Below are 15,680 nucleotides of genomic sequence, written 5' to 3'. Positions count from 1 at the left end.
CTCTCTCTCTCTCTCTCTCTCTCTCTCTCTCTCTCTCTCTCGTATAATTTTCTTCTATATAAGAATTATATGCCGGAATACATTCTTTTTTTTTCAATCTTATTCAACACTTAAAATTTTTTTTGTACAAATTTGAAGCTTTAATATCATTATAATTTTTCTGGTAACTTCTTAAGTTGATTCAATTATTTCTAACATATGTCGTACTTTTGATAATGTAGTATTGAAATAAAAGTAGAGTTGAAAGTAGTGGGAAAATTTTAATTAAAAAATGATCGTTAGAAATTGGAAAATAAGTTGACATACACAAATCATTGTACATACAGATATATATCTATTATACACATACATAAGTATACGATTAATTGTAGACATATCTCGTGATATATATTTAGAAAAATTAATAAAATATATTCGATTATATTTTATCATTGAAATGTTTTTATAGAAAAACGAAATTCTTTATAAAAAGCTAATAAATAACAGAATTAATAAAAAAAATAGATTAATGATAGACAGATTTTATTACTTTTTCATTAATTATTGCTTATGCAAATTTTTAATTTCTAAAGTATCTGACATGTGAGGATATAAAATAAATTGTATTTCAATTACATTGTTTAATGAAACAAATGAACAAATTCTTCAAAAAGTATAATTACATTTAATAAAAAAATTAACAAAATTTAAAAGCATCATAATTTTTAAAATATTATATTATACTATTTTATTATTCTATGAAAAAAATTCTTTAATATAAGAATAATTTTCTAAAATTTTCATGTTAATGTCAAATCAAAATTACAATTGATTGATTACATAAGATACACTATATTTGTATTTACTTTATAATTATATTCTTTTTTATTTTGAATATTATATCACAAAACATGTATAAAATATTTTCAAACTGTTTTATACATTTTAATGTTAAATCAGTACATATCCGCGAGCAAAGTCATTGAAAATATGAAATCTGTTTATTGATAGTAGTCAAAGTGAAAAGATAATTGTATAAAAAATTTAAAAACATTGTACACTTGTTATATAATAATATTAAATATAATATAATTTCAAAAATGTTGTAAAATTTTTGCATAATCTAAATGAAATTACGCTGATCATGACAGCGAGCCATATTGAAGAATTTTACTCTCAAATCAAAATACAAAAATTGTTGATTTCATGAAGAAACAAAGCTTGACAACAAAATTTTTAAAAAATTCTCAAGTGAGATATTAAAATTAGCTGTAAATAAGTATTTAAAGAAATAGATTGTCTTTCAACAGATTTGCTTTTTAACAAAATCTCAAATATATATTAATATCAAAAATATAGTGAAAACAAAAAAGTAAAAGGATAATTTAAAAAAAAATCATGATAAATTTTTTATTTTCTTAATCATATCAGAATTCCAATTTAGTTCACATAAAATATATATGAAGGAAATTACGTCACGAACTCAATGATATACAAAAATGTAGAAAATGATAAAAGTTATACAAAAACAAAATGCAATAAACTCTAGAATACTAGCAAAATTAATAATTAGTATATCTAAATGCCTTTTAGATATTATAAAAATTAAAGAATTCAAATTTATATTTATATATTTATTGTATAAAATAAAATAATAATTTGTAATGTCAACTTATATAATTTCCATTCCTTGATTTCTTGTTTTAAACGGTACAAAAATGTATATTTATGTTATTGAAAAACATTAATAAATATACTTTTTTCGTACAAAAATTTCGTATGAATATTACTATTATTTTATTTTATTTTTTTTTAATATAGCGTACCAAATAAATATTGACGCAAGAGTTATATAACCGTCTAATCGATTTAGAATTATTTTCATATCTCTGGAAGCATATGTAACGCAGGACACATAATACACAATATATATAAAATGTTATATATATGTATATATATTAATATACATATGCGTTTACATGGGCATGTGTGTGTATGCGTGTTTTCACATGAAATTGTATTGTGTGTGATAGAAATGTTAGATCTTGCACATATGTTCAATTCGAAAGGTACAAATTTAAAATTTAAGCTCACTTTTCACTCTATGCATGATCACGGGGGTTACGTAAACGTGAAGTAATAGGATAGCAAGAGTGATAAAAACAATAGGAAAGCGAAGTAAGATGTAATAACAATGAGCACTGATGGCGGCATTAGTCATTAGTATTAGATAGAATGGCCATAATATTGTCACGGTTTTTCGCGACGTCGGCCATAAGCGAACTGACGTTTAATGGGATTTTCGTCTATGTTAGTATTATAAAAAATTAGGAAATTTTGATCACGTATACACAGCAATACTTTCGAATATACAATATTTCTAAGTCTTATTGCAAATAAACAATGCAGACGAATAAATATAAATAAATCTAACAAGGGCGCTTCGTGCAGCTGTACATGTTACATTTGCAAAAGTTCAGTTTTAAATAAAAAAATGTACATATAATATCAATTGTAAATATAATATTGTAATTTTCTGTATTTCATATTTTATTTTATATATTATACATATGTATATTTTATTTTATTCTACATTTTATTATATTCTCAATATGAAAGCTCTTCATTATCTAAAATACTGGAAAACTCCGTAAATAGATTTTTCACGCTCTTAACTCTAAAAAAATCTATTCTACAAGGATAGCACGTAAAATTCCAATATGTAACTATATTTACATAACCGCGCGAAAACAAAAATCGGAATTTTATCTCTGTGCCTATAGTACAAACACTCGCGACTCAGTCGACTCACTAACGAAAAGCATGATAAAATCTATGTTATAATTTCGCACTCAACACTATAAATGTAATATAATACATGGTGTTATATAACAGTTATATTGTTGAATGCGAAATTACAACATAATGTCACGTTACTTTTAGATGGGGAGAGCATATAACTGGCACAAACGAGCGATGCAACGATCTGACAATGAAATACGCACGTGTTGAATGGCCGCGTGAATGGCGTGTGTTTCGCAGCATCCCCTAATTACCTTCTCATTCTCGCATACCGAAATCTCGCGAGCCTCCTTGTTTCTCGCACGAGTCTGAACGCGCGCGAGCACGCGTGCTCTACTCGCACGAGCGAGCGTAGAGAGGAAAGGAAAAAAAATTGCGATGGCCGACGTCTCAATTCCGTAGCAGGCGAGCTGCCGATCGATGCTTGCTTGTGCAACAACCAATCGCCTTTAACGAGATTCCGCCGTTTTAATTAACGAGCGCGCGAGCCAGCATCGTTCGCTCGCTCATTCGCGGTAATCACGCGGGACGAAGATGAACGACGGAGGACGCGAGCGTCGTCCGATGAACACATCACGACGTGTACACACGTGTACACATCAATGCACAGGTACAAGACGTCGGTAGCCGTTTTATCTTACAAACGCCAGCACCGATGTTGTTTCCGGTACTGACGACGGCGTCCTCCGTGAATCTCTCTCGTCCACTCGTGGTACATACATTTGATAGCGAGAAAGTTTCCACCAGACGAAATTTAAAAAAAAATTAATAGTGTAGTTTTCCTTTTTCATTTATTTACCTTCTTTTTTTTTAAGATAACGGAATAGCCACTTGACTTTGACATACTACAGGCACATACATACAAGATATAAATTCAAGAGACTTGTACAATTTCAAATCTTATGAAAATCAATTGAACATTTAAAAGATGGAAATCTTGTTGGTATCATGATATCGTTAAAAATATATTCTGAATGCTTTTCTTTTAATTTGTTTTCCTCAGACATGTGGTTTATTGTCTTTGTAATTTTTGTAGTGTATTTACGTTTTGTAAAACGTGTCATGCATGTATAAAAATTGTATAGTTTTAGCTTAAAATCTTGACTTCAAGTTTAAGTTTGAACGGCACGCGCTATCCCTTTATTTACGATAGCGATACTCATACTTAAGAATGCCTCAAGGACCTATCTTTCGCAAATGAATTCGCGCGAAGAGTCATCACGAATTTCGTCGAGAATTTCGGGGAGACATTTTTTTTCTCTGCGTTTCGGTTCTGGATTCTCACAACTGTCACGAACGATTTTCGCCGTCGTTTTGTTCGGTAACGTAACCGCCGAACACAGCTTCGCTTTTAAGGCGGAGTTACGGTGCGATTTGTAGACCCGTTCACGACCAGTAGTGCCTTTCTGGAATTTAAGGCAGGTCTCACGAAGGACACACACAATCGTGATCCGGTAGACGAAGAATCGTTCGACTCGTGTAGCTCCGGCTACGTGTCAGGCGATTGATACTTTGAGATTTTCATCGAAGAAAAGTTAATGAAAGTTATACAATATGAGATTGTGCGTAGTTGTTGTAAGACTAAAAGTTGAAGTTTTATATCGAATTATAATGCCAAAAATTAAATGTATATTTAATTAGCTTTTATTCGGATAATAACATAAATAATACGTAATTATTAATAATATGTAATTATTAAGTTGTTCAAAAAGTTGATAATTAAAGATCGATAACATACGATAATCATCGCTCCCTTACTCCGAAAGTAACACAACTCAAAAGATTAAGGGCCATCATACACAAAATGACATAAGTTGCATAAGGCCGCTGGATCAATGAGCATTTTATATAAATCGATATGACGTTTTTATGTCGGATGCTCATTGGTTCAGCGGCTTTATGCTGTAGTTATGCAGTTTACATCATTTTATGATGATCCTAAAGCCTATTCAACAATGTGCTCCTTGTTTCCTATTTCTCGCTTTTTACTTTTTGCTTCTTTCTCCTTTGCAACCGTTTTATCAATTATATTTCTTGCTACATATTTCTTTCAAAGTTAGTTAACTTTTATCTCGAGCGACATAAAACAAGAAACCGGATAAGAAGCAAAAAGACAAGATATCAAAAAATAGTAAAAGGCAAGAAAATAGGAAATAAAAAGCACATTGTAGAATAGATTTTAATTTCTCAGAAAAGAAAAAAAATTTTTTCTACTTAACAGAAAATTATTGATCTAATCAAATAATAGGTATCGACAGAAAGAATATATTCATTAACATAATGATATATGTCATTTTCATTTCATACCCTTAAAAAAATCACTTTTTTAATTACGATTTTTTTTTAATCACTTTTTTAGTTGTTATGATTTTGATGATGATTTACAAAGTCAAGCAAGTTCATTTTTTATAATTGATAGGTAAATTTTACTTAATTTATTTATAATAATAATTCGAAAATTACATTTGTTGAGTTGTGTCACTTTTAAAGTAAGAAAACAATATGTTCTCTCAAGAAAAAGAAAAAACCATTTTAATTTTATTATAAAATGTACAATTGAAACACACAATATGTGATATAAAAATTTTTTAATATCAATTGATATTAAAAATTGAGCAAGAAATACAAATTAAACCATTATAAAAATAAAATTGCACGTTATTGTAAATAATATCAAGTGCTGAATGATATGTGTTCTTTTAAATAGATATTCTAGAATTTTATGTCTTGTGAATTGCATTCACATGGATTAGGAGATATTATACATATGAATTCATGTATATAAGATTCATATTTTTAAATATGTATTATCATTATTTTTCACATTTGTAATCGCCATTCCAAACTCACATTATATATTTCAATACTGTAATATTATGTTGTATAATTGTAAGATATATATAATTTTAACGAATTGCTTAGTTATCGTTCACTGTTAACATTGCGTCTCTCATTAGGCACTTCTTGTAGATCGAATATATATAGTCAATAAAGGCCAGTAATGTTATAAGAAATCGTTTTATTCCGAACATACTTATTGTATTTATTTCAATGTTTTAATCAAACGTATCTGTAATATGTAAAACATCTCGTATACATCGTTAGACAGCGAGGACAATCTGTAAATAAATGATCAGCATATTTTGTGGGAACGGGACCGGGGCCAGTAAGTACTTATTTGTATTATACTGATGTAGGTATTATATAATAAAAATATTATTTTTTTATCACTTTGTAAAATATAATATAATCCGTTTATATAAAACACGTATCCATTCCTTTAATTTAAGCAATAAACATTTTTTCTGTGAAATTTACGAATACTTAAGTAGTGATTTTTTCTCCTAGATAAACAATTATCGAGCGTAATAAAAGATAAAAAATGATTTGATATTATATTATTATAACATACACAGAAGTATTTTTCAAACACATGTTAGTGATACTGAATAAAAAAAATGATAAAAATTTTCTAATACTATCTAATTTCATAAAAGATATGTAGCATTACTTTGTTGAAATATCGTATTACAATTTTGTCATGAAATCAATATAAAGAATTGAATCTCACATTCTGATGATAGATATATGCGAATTCACGGCAAAAATCTACGAGAATATACGGTTGTCTAAGCTAAATTTACAAATATAACTGTTTAACGTGATAATGTCAGACGACAGATGGCCGTATTTAGTCATAACTACAATATGAATATTCAAATAGTACGTGTGCCAGAAATATTCAAACGGTTTCACGAATACGTTCTCATTGCTTATATTCACATATACGACGTGTTTTTTGCAATATTCTATTTAACGAATACAAATCCTCTCTTACGTATAGTTTCGCAAAAGTTATACTTTCTTCTATCAAATATTTCTCGTATAAGCACAGAATCATAGAACTGTTATATCTTCGATTTCTCGATAATCAAGTGCCGAAGTCGAATAAGTATCACGGAAGTACTGAGAATGTAGGTTATATATCTGGTATAAGTAAAACATAATTATGAAGATACAAAGATAAAAAGTAATCAGTCTTTGCTTATGCCGCTGTTTGTATATGTATGTGATTATATAAAAGTATGATTTGTGTGATAAATTATCGATATGATTATTTTTCGGCGCAAAATAATATGAAATCATTTCCACAAACGGAGAAATCACATAATGTAAATATTTATTACAAAAGCAATGTATATGCAAATGAGTTTATCACGGCAATTCATCTAATGATTGGATTTCGGAGCAGGATGACTTGGGGTGAAAACCTCGTAGTCGATTACCGAGAAGTGATAATCTCCCATAAGCAACTGATTAGATGCGTGGTCTCCGTCGTAACTATGCGGAAGATTGCTGTAGCTTTCCTTGTTGACATTGCAGTTACTTGCTATAAGTAAATCAGCCCCGGCACCAAAAATCGGCCCTATGCTGTAAAATAGATTAAATTAAATCAAATTAATCTTAAGAACTCGATAGCGATAATCTTCTGAAGAATCACGATGGTTCTTACTCCGGATGATAGCAGATAGCAAATGATTTCTTCACAATGTCGAACTTTGTCGGCGGTACATCTTGATTATTTGTCAACGTGAAAAGGAAACTCTTTTCCGAAGCGATGTACTGCGCTTTCGAGTTAGTTTTACCCCATGGAACATCGCTGAATCCTCCGCATATCTCACCACGTACTCCCTGAGACATAATAAAATGCACTTTGTAATTACTATAAAAAAATTTGGATAAAAATTTTATACTTACCAGCACTATCACATACGTCGGACAAACGTTATCACAGTGTCGATGAAAAGACGCTGCTGAGTAGCCATGAGTAGATGCTCTGAAAGCAATTATTAATGCATATTATTAATGAGAAATGCTGTACTATTATTTTTGTAGAATCATCTATCAATTGCTTATATAAATTGAAGGAACAAAATTTCTTCTCAATCTATTTTCCAAAATTGTCTTCTGTTCTCCAAAACTTCAACATCTTCCTTGACCCAATTGTCTGATTTTAATATCGTATGTAGTTTATTAAAGAGTGAGAAACAAATTTCTTCCTCCAGTATTTAATTAGAAGATGCTCTGTATTATTACTGTCTGCATATAATGGAATATATTTTATTTTACAAGTTTCACATACTTTGTCACAAGCATCAACATTTTCTGTATAATTTCTACAATTACGTAATCAATGTTCAAAATTGATGCAAGCTATATACAGAGCACTGAAAATTATCAACGCGTTGACTGAAATATTCAAGAGATAGAAATAAATTTATAATATTAATTACCGATGATGTTATTTGATGTTGTCACTTTTAAAACATTTTCTACTCAATATATTGTTAAAACCTACCGATAAACTAATCGCCAGCCCTGCTTCGACACGCCGTACCACTGATTCAAAACCCGCTGGAAACCGACCTTGTCTCTGGAGAGAATCTGCGAGCCCGGGAAGAGAAACGGGCTCACTCGTGGCTGCAGTCGTTTGTCAGAGCAAACCTCCGAGTACTTGTTCGGCAGAGCTGCATACCTATACCTAAAGCGAAACGTCGAGATCGAAGGCGATACCGCCAAACGGTGAGTGCCGCCCCGTTAGATCGTACCTTAGAAATTTCGAGCCGCTCGATCGATCGGGATTGAAAAATTCGTACCTCTCCAACGACATCTCTATTGGCACCGCACCGGTCGGCTCTACCTCCTCCGCGAACACCTGGCTGTCAATCAACAGCAACCGTACATGATTTATTACACCAGACAGGTGCTGGCACACTCTCATGCGCTCTTCTTCAGTCCAGTGCTGTGTGGGCTGCGTAACTCCTGCCTAAAAGTGTTTAATAAAATTAATAATTCGCAGTCGAGAAAGTTTGCCTAACTTCTAATAAATAAATTCGGAGCACTTCAAAAAAGATAAAATAGGAAGCTTTTAAAAAAGCAAACCTGATATTTGGCCCAGTTTAGAACCGCTCGCCATACATCTTCTTCTTCTAAACCGAGATAATCCGACGATATCAACTTTACTAAAGCGTCCTTTGGAAGATTGCAAAACGCCGTTGTCTTCACTGTGTCCATGGCATTCTCACCGATAAAAGCAAAACATTTCTCGATAAAAGATGAGCAAGCAGCTTTCCCGCCTGAAACACAAAAATAAGAATAGAAAAAAAAGTAACAAAGAATAATTTTACACAATTTAAAGCTTCTCCTAAATATATTACTTAAAATTAAATAAAAGTTGACTGATTAAATTTGATTGACCCGTCTCTTAAAAATAAAATCACTAAAATTAGTATTAAAATATAAAATAATAAAATTACTAAAAAAATATTAAACTTGATTTAATTTTATTACCTTTATTTATAGTTACAGTATTCATAATTACGGTAGTATAAATATCGAAATGAATTTATAATTTTTGGGATAAATTAAATGAAAAAGAATTTTAAAAATCGTAAATAAATCTCAATGATTAACTCAGGAATTTTTCATTACAAATTTTTTCAAGAATTTAATAATATCTTTACACATAATATAGTTGAAACGATTATTCCTAATAAGAGTAAATAAATGATATAAATATTATTCTCATTTTTTATGTACTGTCTTGTAAAACACATTTTATGGTAATTTTTAAATGATAGTTTTTATTAAATTACATTATTTGATAAGCATACGTTTAAATATTACTTTTATAGATATATATCATTACATTATCTCTCTGTACTTTTCTATATAAATCATTTTTTGTGAGATCGATATTTATAAATGTTAGGTAAAAATAAAGAAAATGTTTTAGAATACGAAACTATTTTAATAATTGTTAATATACATTTTAGTCATCTTTTGTTTATCTTTTCATATAATACACATTCAGAATGAGTCACAAAAACTCTACTTTACGATGAACAGATTGACATATCTATATTCTTAAACAGCACATAATATTACATATAATTAAAACTAGATATCTGTATGCATAAGATAAATTAGATAGAATGTGCATTCATATAAAACACCGAATAATCCTTTTTTCACAATAAGATTTAATCATATCTCGCATTTGTTAAGACTTAAGATATATGTAATCAAAACTTGTGTCTACTGATATCCAGGTAACAAATACAAATTCTCCATTGATATATTCATCTATCACGCCATACATTTCTTTTCGCACGTCTAAAGAGTTATTGCAATATTAATAATCTCCCTGAGAGTTTCTCTCGTATAGTCCAAGAAGAGATCCCAAATTCGACGTCGGCCTTACCCGGCGCCCGCCAAAAATCGACGCCGGGTTGAGGTTATGTCTCTCCTTAGTTCGCAGTGGGATTGGTGTTTTGTATCAACGTGATATTATCTCCCTTCAACATAATGCGACCCAGCGGCTTCCTGTTTTTCGTCTTCTGATGATACTCCTCGGCATCGTCCAATACCAAGTTCATGTACTCATCGAAGCCGACAATGTGTCCCTCGATCCGCAGGTTAACGTTCTCAAACAACCAAACTTGCACGCGTGAGCGATTTTGTAAATAGCGAAATATCAAATTGATGGGTTGCACCATCACCTTTTGAACTTTTTGTGGCCCTTTGTACGACATTTTTGCGTCAATATTTAAAAACTGGGTGACAAACAGCAAGCAATATACTCTGCAAACGTACTCCAAAACGTAAAGCGTGGAACGCCAATAGTCGCTAGTCAGAGAATAAAGGTGGCGATTATGGCGTCGTTCGTTCGCTTTGCCAATAATACCAACGTAACAATGATGCCAACGTAAGAATAATACCAACGTAACAATAATACCAACAGTGCTGCACTACCCTAGTCACTTTCGATTTCACAAAAATCTCGCTACGATATCAGAAAATTTTATTTTTCTACCAAATAATTATGATTAAAATAAAATAATTATTTTGACTGTTTCTGGCATCTACAAAAATATATTATTTCAATGCTAAATAATTATAGCGAGCTATTTTAAATTTTGATACATTGAGAATTGCAAATCATCATGTAACGGTGATGCATCTGTAATTATATAATATTGATTTGCGAAATATTAATTAAAATTCTGACAACGTCGAAAATAAATTAATTTAAGTGAAATTTATCAATTGCAAATCTTGTTGATATCTGTGATATCTTCTATTATCTACCGTTATCTCGGCGTGTCTAAAATGGCATTATTTAAATATCAGTGACTTGTGTGTTCTCATCAGATAGCGCCACGTAATACCAAAATGATTCATGTGTGTGTAACCCCGGATCTACAACAGATTATTAAGCTTTAACTCATTAGGAATGGACGAATCACAATCAATTATTCTCCTTGAATTCAACTAGTAGATGATCAATTTCTTATTAGACTTAAGGCTTAAAACACCTATTGTAAATCCGGACTAAAGGCTTAAACACAATAGGCACAGGCAATAGGCATAGGCAATAGAGAATAACGAGCTCTTCCAATCAGAGTTCTGGTGTGTAAGTTCAATATTATATCCTAGAACTCTGATTGGACGGCTCGTTATTCCCTGTTGCTTGTGCCTATTGTGTTTAGCCTTTAGGGTATATCCACACAAACTTGCATAGCCGCATAAACGTATGCATAAAGAAAATTATCCAATCACATTTTACGTGCGACTTTATAACAGAAATGTGATTGGATAATTTTCTTTATGTATACGTTTATGCGGCTATGCAAGTTTGTGTGGATATACCCTAAAGGCTGCAATTGTAAATTGTATGTAAAATGGCTGCGTTTGTACTTGTTGTGTAAACTGCCAATAAACTGAATTATTTATTTTTCATGGTTACGATTCAAAACTTCCTCTTCTAGGAAGATTTTATTTTATATGCTATAGTATACGTTACGTGTACCTTATATTTCGCGTAAAAATTTTAAGTGGAAAATGTGACCAAGACTGATTGTGTGTGTGTGTGTGTGTGTGTGTGTGTGTGTGTGTGTGTGTGTGTGTGTGTGTGTGTGTGTGTGTGTGTGTGTGTGTGTGTGAGAGAGAGAGGCAGAAGATGTATTTTTATTCTGCTCAGTAACTTTACTTCTTTCTGCGCATGTGCCAAAAGAGGATAGAAGAGGATAGAAATACATCTTCTATCTCTTAGTCTTGCTCACAGCTCGACGTCCGTATTCCACCTCTAGTAGTATAAGCTCTATGAAGTCAATAAACTAATTTATCTATCTATCATATTTCTTCTGCTTTCGATACAAAAAATAAAACTCCTAATTTTGAATCATAGATAGACTATGTTTACACAACACTCTCAATCGGGTTTAATAACATCCATAGTTAGAAACCAATCACAGTCAGTCCATTCTTCAGAAAAACAGCTATGATTGGCCGTAAGAGTATCCGTAATCATAGTTTGAAAGACTTGCAAACGATCTAACTGATGGTTTGCAATTCTCTTATGTATCTACTTATTTAAATCTTTATAAAAAAAGTTTAGATAAACATCGTTGATTATTGTAATTTACGAGAGAAAAAAAGGTATCTTCTAGTTTATTTTATAACTACTCTGTGAATTGTATGTATTTCAGAATTGAATGTCCAACTTTACGCGCGCCCGCTCGGCCGCCATGACAGTTTTGTTGATGTGTTTTGTTCGGAGCAGTCCGAAGACGGAGTGCGAACATTCCGCAATTAGTCGCGAATTTATTACGTTAAGAGTGAATAATAAACACACATTTTCGTTGGAAGTACTGATTAAAACGACGGACAATCGCCGAAGCATGTCAGTTATTGTGAATCTTCGCAATCAACACCATTTCGCCAGTCATATATTCAGCAGTATATATTGTATCGCGATTTGAAATCGTTCCGGTGAGTACAGATTCCGATGCGATTGATACATGAAGATAATTCTTCCTTTGAAAAAAGTCGAATAAAGCTAAATTGATTGATCGAGATCTTGTCTCTCTCTCGATCAAGAAAATGACACAAAAACACTGACAAGATAATATAAAAAATTGTTACGCTTTATATATAATTTATATATTAGATGTTAACTTATTATATAAAAAATTAATTATATAAAGCATTATTTAACTAAATGAACAATAGATTTTCTACATAATATCATTTTCCATACATTACACGTATAATTTAATTAAAACATTTAGTCTACATTATGTTGTGATGAATAGTGCAGGCAATCCTCTGTTTTGTTTACTATTAATTGTTCTACAGATTAGAAGCGTTTAGATTAATAGCGTAATAATATTGTGGTTGTGTTAAATGCAGTAATAATATCATATTCTCTATGAGATATTGCATGAGTTAATTAAAATGCGCGATACAGTAAAGCTTAATGCACAATTGGAAAGCACAGGCAATAGGAACAGGGAATAACAGATTTCCGAAACGGAGAAACCGTGTATTCTGATATACACAATTTCTGACAGTTTAAAATCTATTATTCCATGTTCCTGTTGCTTTTCAATCCTCATTTTATCATACATTTACATCCTGATTTTCATTTATGTCACAGGCTTAATTGGCATTAATCGCGATCATTTTCTACATTATTCATTGTTTTGTAGATTAAAAAAGTTAATTGCATTTATAAATTAATTATAAAAATATCGTATTTTTTACATAATTATTTTCAAAGTTCTATTAAAATTCCATTTTTTAAATATTTAATAAATTTTATATGTGTAATAAATTCTTTTGTTTCAATGGAATCGATGTCGAATCGACAACAATTCAATGTCGATTCCATTGTCATTTTTCACTGGGTATAATTACGCGTATGCAGTACACAGAAAAATTTCTTTTTATTAAATTATATTTTATGATTTTGTTTGAATTAATGATGTGCATTTTAAATTTATATTTTGTATGATTAGATTGGATGCTGCGGATCTGTACTATGCTGTCAAGAATATATAATAAACAGTGAAACATGACAGTCAGCAAGAGGGTATTTTTCATTTATTGAGTGAGTAAAATTATACTACATATTTTCTGCATATACATACACTATGATAATGCAATTAGAAAATGGAAATTACGTATGATACGAAGCATAGGTATTACTTTATCGTATGCAGAATATAAATATACAAATCTTTAGATAAATACCTGGAACTCGTTCTTGTGCCTCCAAAGCAGCAGTTAAAAGTGCACATGCGTTTCCGGGACTTAAAGTAACAGACACGTGTTCCTCACAACTTCTCCAAAGTTCTTCTATACCAAGTTCTTGCGCCAGACCCAACATTTCGAAAATTCCACTATCTTGTAGTATTATCTACAACCAGTTAAAAGCATACATTTATTATTATTATTATTGTTATTTTATATAGAACAGACTTATAAAACTTTGTCACATGTTATTATTTAAAACTTTAAAATATATATTTGACAATGTATACATATATCCAGTTAGAAATAATAATGGAATCGACATCGATTTAATGTCGATTCCATTATCATTTCTGACTGGGTATATATAAACATTAATAACAATAAGGGCTACGAATCAGATTTCATTATATTTAAATTTTTATTTGTGACATCCAAAAATGTGACCGATCTTGGCTTTCTTTATCGTATTTGATGAATTCACATATACGGTCGTGTTTATTATTCTTAATGTGTTTAAATTTTTAAACAGATCATTTTGTTTCGACCTTATTGTTAGGTTATCTTTAGTGTATATGATATAGAAAATTAAACGCAAAAATTAATAGATTCATATAACGGTTGGATACAAATTCCAAAATTATGGTTATGCTAACATGATGGTCGTGTTTCTTCATGTGTTTTATAACAATATAATGCTCTCTCTCTCTCTCTCTCTCTCTCTCTGTTTCTCTCTCTTGTAATTTTCTTGGTTACCATTCATCTATTATATCAGTCGCAATTTATCTATATATTTATTTATATATTTATTTATATATTTATGTTAATAATAAAAATAGTTGAAATTGTTCAGTCAGTCGATAAACTAGTACAAGCACACATTCTGTTATTAAAATTCATATATTAGATCATAGATTATATTAGATTATAGATTATAAAACTAATAGCGAATACATGATCGTTATATTCACAATTTCGCATATACTATATAATCGTTAAGTATTAACAAATATATTTCAGTATACATAATAATTAAAAATTGTGTACATATACATATCAAATAAGAAAACCTAGCAAGAATATTAATCCAATAATTAAAACAGTGAGTCAAATTAATCTTTAAGAAGCAAATGCGATCAGAGTCAAAATATTGAATCTTGTTCAGTTAGAAATCTCTTATGTTATGTGATAATGTGTGAGCTACATTCAGATGCTCTGTAATAGACTGTTGAAAGTGGGGATGAGATTGGAAGAGGAATAAAGATATGAATAGAAACGATGGAAATAAGAAAGAAAGAAAACTAAAAAGCAGAAGGAAGCTGCAAGATCTGTAGATAAGAATTAGGAAATGATCCGTATCATTTTGTTTGTTCAATCCTAATTTCTGTTTTTTTATGTGAACTATTTCAGAGATTAATCTTTTATTGTAAGACGGTCCTTTATCTAAGATTTTTACGTCTTTCCAATTGAAATTATGATTGTAATTGATAAGATGGTCAGTAATCACCGATGGAGAACCAGTTTTTTTCTTAATGTCTGAAATATGTTCATTTAATCTTGTTTTTAATTTTCTTTTGGTTTGTCCTACATAATTAGCTTCACAGTCTTTACAAAAAATTTTGTAGACAACATTGTGATTAGCTAAAGGATCTAGTTTATTCTTTCTTTTAGTTATAAGGCTTTTTAATGTATCGGCTATCAGTACAGGCAATTACAAAAATTCAGTAACCGCTTAGCTCGTAAAGTAGCCCAATCGGCTACAAGTAGCCCAATTTGGCGATACTGCGGCTCGCGCCCCCCCC

General features: G+C 30.6%; 2 protein-coding genes across 3 annotated transcripts in view; both read right to left on the bottom strand.

Moving 5' to 3' along the window:
- Positions 1–6,836: 6,836 nt before the first annotated feature.
- Positions 6,837–15,680, bottom strand: part of LOC108755278 (serine-enriched protein) — a 16,919-nt gene continuing 8,075 nt past the window's right edge. Inside the window, exons 4-10 of one of the 2 annotated variants that reach the window (XM_018498197.1) lie at positions 13,879–14,044; positions 8,725–8,918; positions 8,391–8,608; positions 8,141–8,323; positions 7,540–7,618; positions 7,295–7,473; positions 6,837–7,212 (exon numbers count right to left, since the gene is read on the bottom strand). In XM_018498197.1, coding sequence (XP_018353699.1) covers positions 7,011–7,212; positions 7,295–7,473; positions 7,540–7,618; positions 8,141–8,323; positions 8,391–8,608; positions 8,725–8,918; positions 13,879–14,044 — 1,221 coding nt within the window. In that variant the 3' untranslated portion in view covers positions 6,837–7,010. The remainder of the gene's footprint in view (positions 7,213–7,294; positions 7,474–7,539; positions 7,619–8,140; positions 8,324–8,390; positions 8,609–8,724; positions 8,919–13,878; positions 14,045–15,680) is intronic. The other variant, XM_018498198.1, reaches the window with a different exon arrangement.
- LOC108755280 (probable small nuclear ribonucleoprotein E) lies at positions 8,861–10,466 on the bottom strand. Its single transcript, XM_018498199.1, has 2 exons — positions 10,046–10,466; positions 8,861–8,918 (listed from the first exon to the last, which is right to left on the bottom strand). The coding sequence occupies exon 1, from the start codon at positions 10,374–10,376 to the stop codon at positions 10,092–10,094; it is 285 nt and encodes a 94-aa protein (XP_018353701.1). The 5' UTR covers positions 10,377–10,466; the 3' UTR covers positions 8,861–8,918; positions 10,046–10,091.

This window comes from Trachymyrmex septentrionalis, unplaced genomic scaffold (genome assembly GCF_001594115.1).
Source record: "Trachymyrmex septentrionalis isolate Tsep2-gDNA-1 unplaced genomic scaffold, Tsep1.0 scaffold87, whole genome shotgun sequence".
NCBI classification, from domain to species: domain Eukaryota; kingdom Metazoa; phylum Arthropoda; class Insecta; order Hymenoptera; family Formicidae; genus Trachymyrmex; species Trachymyrmex septentrionalis.
The sequence above is the reverse complement of the archived record's forward strand: the minus strand, read 5'-3'. Positions and strand labels throughout refer to the sequence as shown.